Source organism: Schistocerca gregaria, chromosome 4, assembly GCF_023897955.1.
Source record: "Schistocerca gregaria isolate iqSchGreg1 chromosome 4, iqSchGreg1.2, whole genome shotgun sequence".
NCBI lineage: Eukaryota > Metazoa > Arthropoda > Insecta > Orthoptera > Acrididae > Schistocerca > Schistocerca gregaria.
In genome coordinates this window covers 618,427,672-618,440,232 of record NC_064923.1, presented here as the reverse complement: position 1 = coordinate 618,440,232, position 12,561 = coordinate 618,427,672, and the positions used below count along the sequence as shown (strand labels likewise).

At 37.0% G+C, this 12,561-nt stretch overlaps 1 protein-coding gene across 6 annotated transcripts in view; it reads left to right on the top strand.

The window, feature by feature from the left end:
- Window positions 1-11,236, top strand: part of LOC126267126 (protein-cysteine N-palmitoyltransferase Rasp) — a 120,202-nt gene extending 108,966 nt beyond the window's left edge. For all 6 annotated transcript variants that reach the window (XM_049972048.1, XM_049972046.1, XM_049972045.1 and 3 more), the window contains one exon: window positions 11,055-11,236. In XM_049972048.1, coding sequence (XP_049828005.1) covers window positions 11,055-11,167 — 113 coding nt within the window. In that variant the 3' untranslated portion in view covers window positions 11,168-11,236. The remainder of the gene's footprint in view (window positions 1-11,054) is intronic.
- Window positions 11,237-12,561: the final 1,325 nt, after the last annotated feature.

The following is a 12,561-nucleotide window of genomic DNA, read 5'->3' as shown; positions in this document are numbered from 1 at the left end:
AACACGCATCAATTAAACAATCAGAGGAAAACGAAATCTTAAGACTGCCACCAGAACGAGTACAAATAGAACACGAAGTGACACACATGTTAAATATAGAAGAAAAATTTCAGCTGACACATATACAATACAAAGACACAAATACAGACATTAGACTATTCTTGCATAGACCGCCAAACAACCCACAAGTCGAAACAACAATAAAAACTATCAACACAATCATACACAACAAAATAAATGAAAATACAACTATGGAAGAGTTACAACTACTGGTTTATATAGGAGCACTCATTACACTAAATATACACACTAGGCAGAGATCAGAACCAACTACATACACCACCATAATACCAGAGGCAAAACAAAATTAGACATACCTAGGCACAGGCTTACAAGAACAGGAAATGCCCATCTAATCAATAGTATAAAATTATTAAATAAACTTCCATTTTCTTCTCGGTCGGCTCACATAAGTAGCTTCAGGGGCAAGCTACTAAAATGGTTACTAATCAATCCTTTTTACAATATAACAGAATTTATGAATATAAAATCAATTGACATTAATTTTTAAGTATTTCATTATGTGATGTCACTGAATGTATTTATCTTATGTTATGGTGTATGTTAGCATCTATGGGTACTATTTGCAATGTTCATTTAGCTTTAAGATATTATTCAAGGAAAGTGTTATATTATATCCATGTAAATTGCCTATTCCACCTCAGGTGGTCAATGGTGAATAAAGAATGAATAAAGAATAAAGAAGAAATCCACAAAACCAGCATGGCAACACAGGCTACAGATCAGAATAGAAAAACTGAGAAAAGACATTGGACAGCTGACACAATTTATAAGACATCAAATGTCAGAAAAAAAACAAAAAAGGTTAGGTAAAATCTCACAACAAGAAGCCTAAGAGCAATTAGATGAAAAGAAGCAGAAATTACAAGCATTGACCAAACGACTTAGAAGATACAACACAGAACAAAATTATAAATGAAGAAGAAAAAGGCTGTTGCAAAGGAGCACGAGGATGTAAAGAGCAACTGATAATAGATGCAGAGGTAACATATCAAGCTAAAACTAAACAAAGGTCGCTACAGTACGCATGCATTGATTACCGAAAAGCTTTTGATAGTGTACCCCACTCATGGTTACTACAAATATTGGAAATATACAAAGTAGATCCTAAATTGATACAGTTCCTAAACATAGTAATGAAAAAATTGGAAAACCACACTTAATATCCAAACAAATTCAAATAATATCACATCACAGCCAATACAGATTAAGCATGGAATATACCAAGGAGACTCATTAAGTCCTTTCTGGTTCTGCCTTGCTCTGAACCCACTATTCAACATGCTAAATAATACAAATTATGGATACAATATTACTGGAACATACCCACACAAAATCACACATTTGCTATACATGGATGATCTAAAACTACTGGCAGCAACAAATCAACAACTCAACCAATTACTAAAGATAACAGGAGTATTCAGCAATGATATAAATATGGCTTTTGGAACAGACAAATGTAAGAAAAATAGCATATTCAAGGGAAAACACACGAAAGAAGAAGATCACATATTGGATAACCACAGCGACTGCATAGAAGCGATGGAAAAAATAGATGCCTATAAATATCTAGGATACAGACAAAAAATAGGAATAGATAATACAAATATTAAAGAAGAACTAAAAGAAAAATATAGACAAAGACTAACAAAAATACTGAAAACAGAATTGACAGCAAGAAACAAAACAAAAGCTATAAATACTTATGCTGTACCAATATTGACCTACTCATTTGGAGTAGTGAAATCGAGTAACACAGACCTAGAAGCACTCAATACACTTACACGATCACAATGCCACAAATATAGAATACATCACATACATTCAGCAACAGAAAGATTCACATTAAGCAGAAAGGAAGAAGGAAGGGGATTTATCGACATAAAACAGCTACATTATGGACAGGTAGACAATTTAAGAAAATTCTTTCTAGAACGAGCAGAAACTAGCAAAATACACAAAGCAGTCACTCATATAAATACATCAGCTACACCACTGCAATTTCATAACCACTTCTACAACCCTTTAGATCACATAACATCAACAGATACGAAGAAAGTAAATTGGAAAAAGAAAACACTACATGGCAAGCATCTAACACAGCCACACATCGATCCAACACATGGCTAAGAAAAGGCAATATATACAGTGAGACGGAAGGATTCATGATTGCAATACAGGATCAAACAATAAATACCAGATATTACTGCAAGCATATTATTAAAGATCCCAATATCACAACAGATAAATGCAGACTTTGCAAACAACAAATAGAAATAGTAGATCACATCACAAGCGAACGTACAATACTAGCAAATACAGAATACCCCAGAAGACATGGCAATGTAGCAAAAATAATACATCAACAGCTTGCCTTACAACATAAACTTATAAAACAACACGTTCCCACATACAAGTATGCACCACAAAATGTACTGGAATGATGAATACAAATTATACTGGAACAGAACCATTATAACAGATGAAACACCACCACATAACAAACCTGACGTCATACTCACCAATAAAAAGAAGAAGAAATTAACACAAATAATCGAAATATCCATACCCAATACAACAAATATACAAAAGAAAATAGGAGAAAAAATTGAAAAATACGTCCAACTGGCTGAGGAAGTCAAGGATATGTGGCATCAGGATAAAGTTGACATTATACCAATTACACTATCAACTACAGGAGTCATAGCACACAATATCCATCAGTACATCAATGCAATGCAGCTACATCCAAACTTACATATACAACTACAGAAATCCGTAATTATTGATACATGTTCAATTACCCGAAAGTTCCTAAATGCAATATAACATATACCGTACAGTTAAAAGGAAGTCACGCTTGATCAAGGTCCGCGTCACTTTCTACTTTTGACCAGAGATAACGTCTGAGATAAGAAAGAAATAGTAATAATAATCCCTTTGCTGATATTGGTTATTGAAGAATAATGATGAGGCTGTTTCTGAATTGTTACTCTTGTATCACTTCAGGAAGCTGAAATGATCCTTTACTTCAGCCTTTGTGATGTTGTGACAAGATATGTTGCATTGTATAATTGATCTTGCACACTACTGATTAACCAGGGAAATTTTAGAGTGAATCCAGGTAAATTTTCAGCCTAATTTGACCTGTGAAGAAAGCTTAAAGTAATCACTACTCCAAAACCTGTCATAAATGCCAGGTTGTAATCCAACTACACCAAAAAGAGCTGACTCCCATCTTCAGAAACATGAAACTCTTGCATCACTTTGACTCCAGAAGGTTATCATCTTCCATGCCAACTACATTCCACATCTTCGAGCTCCAACCAAAACCTGAAATTGTTTACACATTAAGGCCTTTTAGGCCTGAAATCTAATGATACTGTGATAATACCTTACCGCATTGAATTGCTAATAACCATTAAGCCAATCTAGCACACTCAAATCCAGTATTTGGCAAGTCTTGTGAATTTCTACTACAGCTCACTTCACGTGGGTTCAGGAAAACCACTCCATCCACTTTCTTCTCCAAAGTGAGGACCTGTAGGCCACAGGGCATGCGAAAAATCTGCCAGATTTCACTAACAGTTGTGACAGTGTCTGCAAATGCGGTATACTAAAGAGTCAGACTTGAATGATTGTAAAATCTCCAACCATACTTAAAATCAAAACTGCATAATTGTTTCTTTGAGCACTTGGTTCTGCTTGTGCAGAAATGGTATGTTTGAAAGTAAAATGTGTGATCATTAGATACAAAGACAATTGGCATGTGCTGTGCTGTGGAGGTGGTTTAGATATCGTCAATGAAATAAACAAATGTCATGAGGCTTTTGAAGCCTTGTGTAAGCATTTCAGTTCGGCTCCCCTTTCATCAATTTGCATGTCAAGTTTGCTATGTATATTTATAAAACAATTTCTCATTTAATCTTGTTAGGTTCAGTGGACTCTATTTCTGACATTTCCATCACATAAAAACCTGATATGGTCACTAGAAAGAAAGATTAAGAAAAGGCAAACCTACGTTTCTAGCATTTGTAGACTTAGAGAAAGCTTTTGACAATGTTGACTGGAATACTCTTTTTCAAATTCTATAGGTGGCAGGTGTAAAATACAGGGAGCGAAAGGCTATTTACAATTTGTACAGAAACCAGATGGCAGTCATAAGAGTCGAGGGGCATGAAAGGGAAGCAGTGGTTGGGAAAGGAGTGAGACAGGGTTGTAGCCTCTCCCCGATGTTATTCAATCTGTATATTGAGCAAGCAGTAAAGGAAACAAAAGAAAAATTTGGAGTAGGTATTAAAATTCATGGAGACGAAATAAAAACTTTGAGGTTCGCCGATGACATTGTAATTCTGTCAGAGACGGCAAAGGACTTGGAAGAGCAGTTGAACGGAATGGACAGGGTCTTGAAAGGAGGATATAAGATGAACATCAACAAAAGCAAAACGAGGATAATGGAATGTAGTCCAATTAAATCGGGTGATGCTGAGGGAATTAGATTAGGAAAAGAGACACTTAAAGTAGTAAAGGAGTTTTGCTATTTAGGAAGTAAAATAACTGATGATGGTCGAAGTAGAGAGGATATAAAATGTAGACTGGCAATGGCAAGGAAAGCATTTCTGAAGAAGAGAAATTTGTTAACATCGAATATAGATTTATGTATCAGGAAGTCGTTTCTGAAAGTATTTGTTTGGAGTGTGGCCATGTATGGAAGTGAAACATGGACGATAACTAGTTTGGACAAGAAGAGAATAGAAGCTTTCGAAATGTGGTGCTACAGAAGAATACTGAAGATAAGGTGGATAGATCACGTAACTAATGAGGAGATATTGAATAGGATTGGGGAAAAGAGAAGTTTGTGGCACAACTTGACTAGAAGAAGGGATCGGTTGGTAGGACATGTTTTGAGACATCAAGGGATCACAAATTTAGCATTGGAGGGCAGCGTGGAGGGTAAAAATCGTAGAGGGAGACCGAGAGATGAGTACACTAAGCAGATTCAGAAGGATGTAGGTTGCAGTAGGTAATGGGAGATGAAGAAGCTTGCACAGGATAGAGTAGCATGGAGAGCTGCATCAAACCAGTCTCAGGACTGAAGACCACAACAACAACATGGTCACTAGGATCAAAAGCAAGGATTGTGCATCATTAACCTATTATACCAATCACTGGACCACAGAAGCAGCCTTTTTTCAGTTATATTATCTGTTTTTGACAGGTAAAAGTACTGATTGCAGTTGTGCTAAGCAATCCTGTTACTGCACCAATTTCAAATGAATCAAATGGCAGTTTATGTTTTCCAAGCATTGAATTTGCAGCACATAGGTATGGGAACTGAAAGTGGATGTTTGAAGAAGATTATGAACTTTCGTCAGTGCTTTTAACAGAAGGTGTGGTTCACAAGACTCTAGAGAATGCACACTTTGTAAGTCACTATGTAGCTACAGGAGGCTTTGACTTCTGAATCATTGGGGTGATAAGCAATGTCACAAACAGGCATATGTGCTTTTCTTCACAGTGAATTGTATGCTTGTGCAAGCTGGTAGGTCTGGAACTCAATACATTCCATGAGGAAGAAAACGCGTAATTTTGAATATTACACTTACATGAATCGGAAATATGTGAATAGGTTACAGTTGGTGAATTTCTAGGCTAGAAATCAGTATCATGGGATTTTGATAACAAGTACCTAAGGTTCAATTCCCAGTGAACACCTTAGATTTTTATGTCTGGAACTTTAAGGACCGTGATCTCCTAGCCTGCTATACAGAATGAGAAGCAGTTTGCGAAAATTGATGTCAGAGCTGCTGAAGTGGTGTAAAGACAAAGATGAGAGCTACACTAAAATTATTAATTTTAGTACCTCCACTACTTCATATGCTTGTAGATGGCTATCAAGGGAATTCAAGTTGATTCTGTATATTGTGGAAATAAATCATTCAGGAAATACAATAGAGAAATTGTTTTCATTAAAATCCACATTCATTGCCATATAGAGTATATTCAGAATGAAAGGAAATTGAAAAATAACATAAATTGAGAACTAAAATAATCAATTATTGACAATATAATATGAATGGATAGGTAACATTTATTCACAGTAACTACTCCTTTCTTCACTCCATTCTATTTCCCTGCATCTTCCATTTTCTGACTTGTCTATTTTTCACTGCCTCCCCTCCCACCTCTATTACACGCAATGTACTTAGCTTTTCACTCTTATTGACTCATGCACAATGTTTTAGTAGTAATCTCGGTATTGCATATTACTTTATCTTCCCCTGTAAGCTCTCAGATTTTCAAATGTCCTCCGGTGCAGCCCCCAACGACCAGTCTCTCCCTCTCATCCCATGTGGTAAGTCTCCCCTGACCTGGGGTTCTGGGTCACTTTTCTGAACTGTACCACTTCCTGGTTCTGTATTTTATAGGAAAAACTGACCAGACTTTCATTTAGAACTATTTATTCTTACCAGAGGTACAAACTCTAGTACTAATGGAAAAAAGACAAAATCGTCCTTGATAATAGTTTGTCTGACTACACACACAATTTTCTCCATTATTCAGCTTCTCTGGCATGTCACCAGACTCGCCAGCAGGACAACCCTTAAACCCCCACCCAAATCCCACATTCTATCATACTGACAATCGTCCAACTCAGAAGATAAATAATCACTTGGCCAGGCTAACATAAATTCTGCACATGTTGTCCTAGAACTTTCTCATTGTTATCATCTTCTCAGCACACATCATAGGTATCTTTTATTTTAATTTTTGTAAGTCTATAGGGGTCTAAATTCTTGGCCTTAAGCTTTAATTTTGGTCCAGTTTCTTTTATCACCGCCAGGTTACCAAGTTAGTACTTCAAGCCTTTCTTCCGATGTTCATTGAAGATAGCATGGTTTTCTTCTTGCACCTTGCTGGTTTGTAGTTTAGCATCTTCCTTCAGTTTATTGTTTTTTTCTTCAATTGAAATAATAATGTCTTCTTCTAACAATTTTGTGATGTGAAGATCAGTCTGTTTGTGCATTTTAACTCCTATACAACGTTCAAATGGTGTTCTCTGAATACTTCTGTGGTTTGTTGAATTCATGGCACACTGAACTTATGGTACCACCTGATGTCAGTTCACAGTTAAACATTTTACACAATTGCAGATAACTCTTTTCACCTTGTCAGTCAAATCTGGTGTATAATTATCTTGTTTTACTTCCTCTTCAATTTGGAAATTTTTCTTCTGTATAGAACTTGGAAAGAATTCATCCATCCTTAAAATTTTTTGATAAGGCCGCTGTTTGAAAATGCTCTTGACCGCAGACAAACCATTATCCTCATCTTGAGCTTTCCTGATTCTAGCTATTAAACCATCTACGAAACCAAACAGTATATTTGCACCGCAAGTTAATGCATCTCTGTATTTCATCCTACAATTGTATTGGTGTTCCATGGTTTACAAATAGTCTTCCGTGTCTCAAGCCCATCTTGCTATTCTTGGTAACAAGTTTTTCTTATGCTTAGTCTTTTTAATTGCAGTGCAGTCTGTTGCAAAAGTATTCCTGGTAAATACACTCAGATGATGGCACTATGTTGTTGTTGTTGTTGTTGTTGTTGTTGTTGTTGTTGTTGTTGAAACTTCCTGGCAGATTAAAACTGTGTGCCCGACCGAGACTCGAACTCGGGACCTTTGCCTTTCGCGGGCAAGTGCTCTACCATCTGAGCTACCGAAGCATGACTCACGCCCGGTACTCACAGCTTTACTTCTGCCAGTATTCGTCTCCTACCTTCCAAACTTTACAGAAGCTCTCCTGCGAACCTTGCCGAACTAGCACTCCTGAAAGAAAGGATATTGCGGAGACATGGCTTAGCCACAGCCTGGGGGATGTTTCCAGAATGAGATTTTCACTCTGCAGTGGAGTGTGCGCTGATATGAAACTTCCTGGCAGATTAAAACTGTGTGTCCGACCGAGACTTGAACTCGGGACCTTTGCCTTTCGCGGGCAAGTGCTCTACCATCTGAGCTACTGAAGCACGACTCACGCCCGGTGAGAGCTTCTGTAAAGTTTGGAAGGTAGGAGACGGATACTGGCAGAAGTAAAACTGTGAGTACCGGGCGTGAGTCGTGCTTCGGTAGCTCAGATGGTAGAGCACTTGCCCGCGAAAGGCAAAGGTCCCGAGTTCGAGTCTCGGTCGGGCACACAGTTTTAATCTGCCAGGAAGTTTCATATCAGCGCACACTCCGCTGCGGAGTGAAAATCTCATTCTGTTGTTGTTTTGATCTTCAGTCCAGAGACTGGTTTGATGCAGCTCTCCATGATACTCTATTCTGTGCAAGCTTCTTCATCTCTGAGGCATTAACAAAAGCTAAAACTTTAAGCTCGTAACTTCCATATTTTTCCTTTTGAGGTGGTGTTACTTTACTCCTATGTGACTGGATGGAACTTCTCATCATATGGAGATTTTTTTAGGAACGCACTCCAAAACCTTCTTTGCTTGTGTCTTTAGCTCTTTCTTACTGGAGTTGGGAAAAGTTTCATTACTGTAACTTTAATTATTTCTTTTCAGCAATGACTTCACAGCTCTTTCAGAATACCTAATTTTTCTTTAAACTCTTCCACACTTCCTGTGCCATAAAGCAGAGGTTTTGTGCCTGAATTGTCACATCATGCACTTTTAAACCAGGTACTCAAATCACACAGACAAACATGAATGTCAGATGCGTGGAAGTAAACTGGCCATCCAGGTCCAAGAAAGCAGCCTCTCAGAGAAGAAAGTTTCAGATCATTCGAAGAAATGATGGAAATATCTTAAATTAACACTTTCGCTATGCAGACACTACACTAGAGGTAATGTGAGATTACTCTGCAGCTTTCAGACTGCTGTACCTCGCCCAGTAGAAGACTTAGTAGTAATACAATTTATGTTAAAATGATTTAACAACAATATGGAAACACAGATTGCTACTGACAATGTAGAGGAAGCACTAGGCTACAGAAAGACAAAATGAAAAAAAAAAGAAAAGAAAAAAAAAAAAAAAATGCTAGAAATACGAGGGAAAGTCAATTATTATCCGCAAAGTAGCTACAAATTTTATTGTAATCAATTAGGAAACTTACAAGAACATCGTTTTTCGACATAGTCTCCTTGCGTTTCAACGCAGTTGGTACATCGTTGCACAAGCTTCCCGATGCCCTCATAAAAGACAGTTCTCAGTTGAGCTGTGAGACAGGAATGCACCGCTTCTTTCACCGCTCCGTCCGAGGCAAGTCACCGGCCTCTTAATGCCTGTTTAAGTGGACCAAACAAGTGACAATCAGAAGGGGCAAGTAGTAGTAGTAGTAGTAGTAGTAGTAGTATGGTATTATGCCTTACGGCGAGTCTTGTCGTGGGTTAAGCCTCTTCCATTTTTGACTGTCCATAGCTAGTCTTTTCATTTCTGAATATTTGTCTCCTTTTATATTGTCCAGCATTTGATATCTTCTTTTCCCTCTTACCCTTTTTCCCTCCACCATTCCTTCTGTTTCTTCCTTCAATAAACAGTCCTTCCTCAAACAATGTCCAGTCCAGTTCTGTTCTGTTTTCTCTTTCTGATAACTTTCAACATGTTTCTTTCTTCTCCAACTCTTCTTAATACTTCTTAATTCCTTACTTGTTCTTCCCATTTCACTTTTTCCATTCTTCTCCATATCCACATCTCTAATGCCTCCAATCTTCTTTCATCTTCCTTCCTCAGTGTCCAGGTCTCCTCACCATACAGCGCAACACTCCAGATGTAACATTTGGCAAGTCTTTTCCTCAGATCTTTGTTTAGTGGTCCACAAAGTAATTTCCATTTCCTCTTGAATCCTTCTTTTGCCATTGTTATTCTTTTCCTAATTTCTGTTGAGCAATACATATCATTCATTATTACACTTCCCAAGTAATTGAAGTTATTCACTTGCTCTATTTCTTCTCCCCCTATTTTCATAAGCATTTTCTCCCCTTTCCTCCGATTACCATGCATTTAATTTTCTCCTTGTTAATCTTCATTCCATATTCTTCTAATTTTGTGTTTAGATCATCTAGCATTTGTTTCATCTCTTTTGCACACTCTGTCATCACAACCATGTTGTCCGCAAATCTTACACACTCCACTCTCTGACCCCGTTTACAAACTCCTCTCCTTCCATCAAAACTTTCACTAATAATTTGCTCCAGATATATATTTAACAGTGTTGGTGATAAACAACATCCTTGTCTTACACACCTTCTCACTTCTATTTCTTCATGCATCACATCTCCTATTCTTACTCTTGCTCTCTGGATTAAATATAAATTTCTAATTAACTGTATTAACTGTCTATCCCTGAAGTCAGCTCCATGTTTCCGTAGGATTTCCATCAGGGTGGGGGGGGGGGGGGGGGGGGGCTATGGGATTGGAGGACATGTCCTCCATTCATATATTTTTGAAATGAATTTATTGTTTAGTTACTTTTCGTATCCCCACTGTGTGTGTGTGTGTGTGTGTGTGTGTGTGTGTGTGTGTGTGTGTGTGTGTGTGGTGTCAGTACAGATCTGCAAAACAGTTACGAACAAAATTTTAGTCTACATGTCGAACTTTATAGATAAAATATTATTTAGGAGGCATGCAGTATCACTTCGTCTCGTACAAATAGTAGTGTTACAATACTTGCATGCAGTCTTACTCAACTCACTTGTTTTGGAGACTATTTTGCCTCTCAGTAGTTAAACTTGGTTTCCTTTAGTGTATTTTATCCACATTCTTCATGTCCTGATTGGTGGTGTGTTCCTGCAGTCTGTCTTCCAGACAGAACAAACCATTTGAAAAGTGGATGCCATGAACAACATTATTCCACCTGAAACTTGACCGCCAACAAAATGTAACATAAAATCTTAATTACATGCACCTGTCAAATGCTTGTTTTGTTGTGTTAGTCTTGCAGATATTCTCAACTGAAGATATGTTTTTGTTTTAGGATGGGGTCTAGCCAACATAACATTGTTGCTGTTTTGCTATTGTGGTTGTCAAGTGTCTCTGGAGTTGATGAAATGGGACAGAAGAAGAAAAGCAATCGACCATCACATTTGAGATGTGTTTCAAAAGCCTAAGATATGTAAACTTGAATTTTGTAAATAAAAGAATATCTTAAAATTAGAATGATTCTAATAATTTGCTTTGAGATATTTTAGATTTGTGTTACCTACATAGCAAGTTAATTTTGAGGCACTTATACAGCAGGCCAAGAACAATGCTGGTACAAAAAGGTGGGAATTATGAGTGAAGTATGAATTAACTATACTCAGTTGCAACAAAGAACAACATTCTTTGATGCAGTGGAGGTAGGTAAAACCACATAATTTACTGGAACTAGACAGCTACAACCAACGGGTTCTCACACATGTATTAAGGTAGAATGTCTTCACCATCCTAAAAAACTGGTTAGATGGAATTAGTCTGATTTCAAGCGCCTATGCTCTGCCAATGGATACCATACCATTGTAAAGAAAGCATCAAAGAAACACTAAGAATGCAGTCATTACTGGATGAAAATGTGATAGTAAAGAAAGCATCAGCCTAACACTAAGAATGAAGTTATTACTGGATGAAAATATGGTATATTATCAATATGCTTTATACTCATTTTCAGAAACAAGAAAGTATCAAGAGCTACCAAACTTGCGATCAAAGTATCTTAACTGTTGACACTATTAGCTGTTTTACCTATGAAATAATGGAGACTTATTTACACAGAGCAATACATGATGGGATCATTGCTATCTGCAAAGAAACAATTTTGTGGCTACCCCTGTACGGAGGACCAGATCCTTGTTAGTGTAAATTCATAAATCCTACCATCATTATTGAAAGTAGTTATGAAAATGTGGAGGTTGAAACTTCTGAAGATTCAGAGAGACAAAAATAATAAACAGCTTAATATCGGATTATTGAAATAAAATTAACAAAATTTTAGTTTAATATCAGAAAGAAAACATTTTACTAATGTTTTGTCGCTGAAATTCTGAATTGAAATGATGCAGACATATTATTTCTTTCTGGGGGGCATTTTAACACTGCAAGAAGAATGTGTAATATGAGTGAAAATAGCTTAACTTTCAGTTGTTGTTTATCCTACGTGAAAGGTGGTGGTGTCACATGGATCAAGAAGGGGAACAGATATGAAAACAAAGAAACTTAGATTTTATAGTGATGAGCCATTCTTTAGGTTGTGTATAGTAGGAGAAATTCACATTAAGCAATAAGTAATGGTCACATTATATAGGACTCTAAATGTTTTTCCTTTATAACACAGGATTATCAACATTTCTATTTATGACAGAGATATGCCATCGAATTATAGTCCACACCTGATGTAAATTATCATGCTACTTGGACTAACATACCACAAACAAATTCATTGATCTGCATTGTATTTTTGCATGATTAATTTTTGTTCACCACACATTTTTGAGTGCTCAAATTCT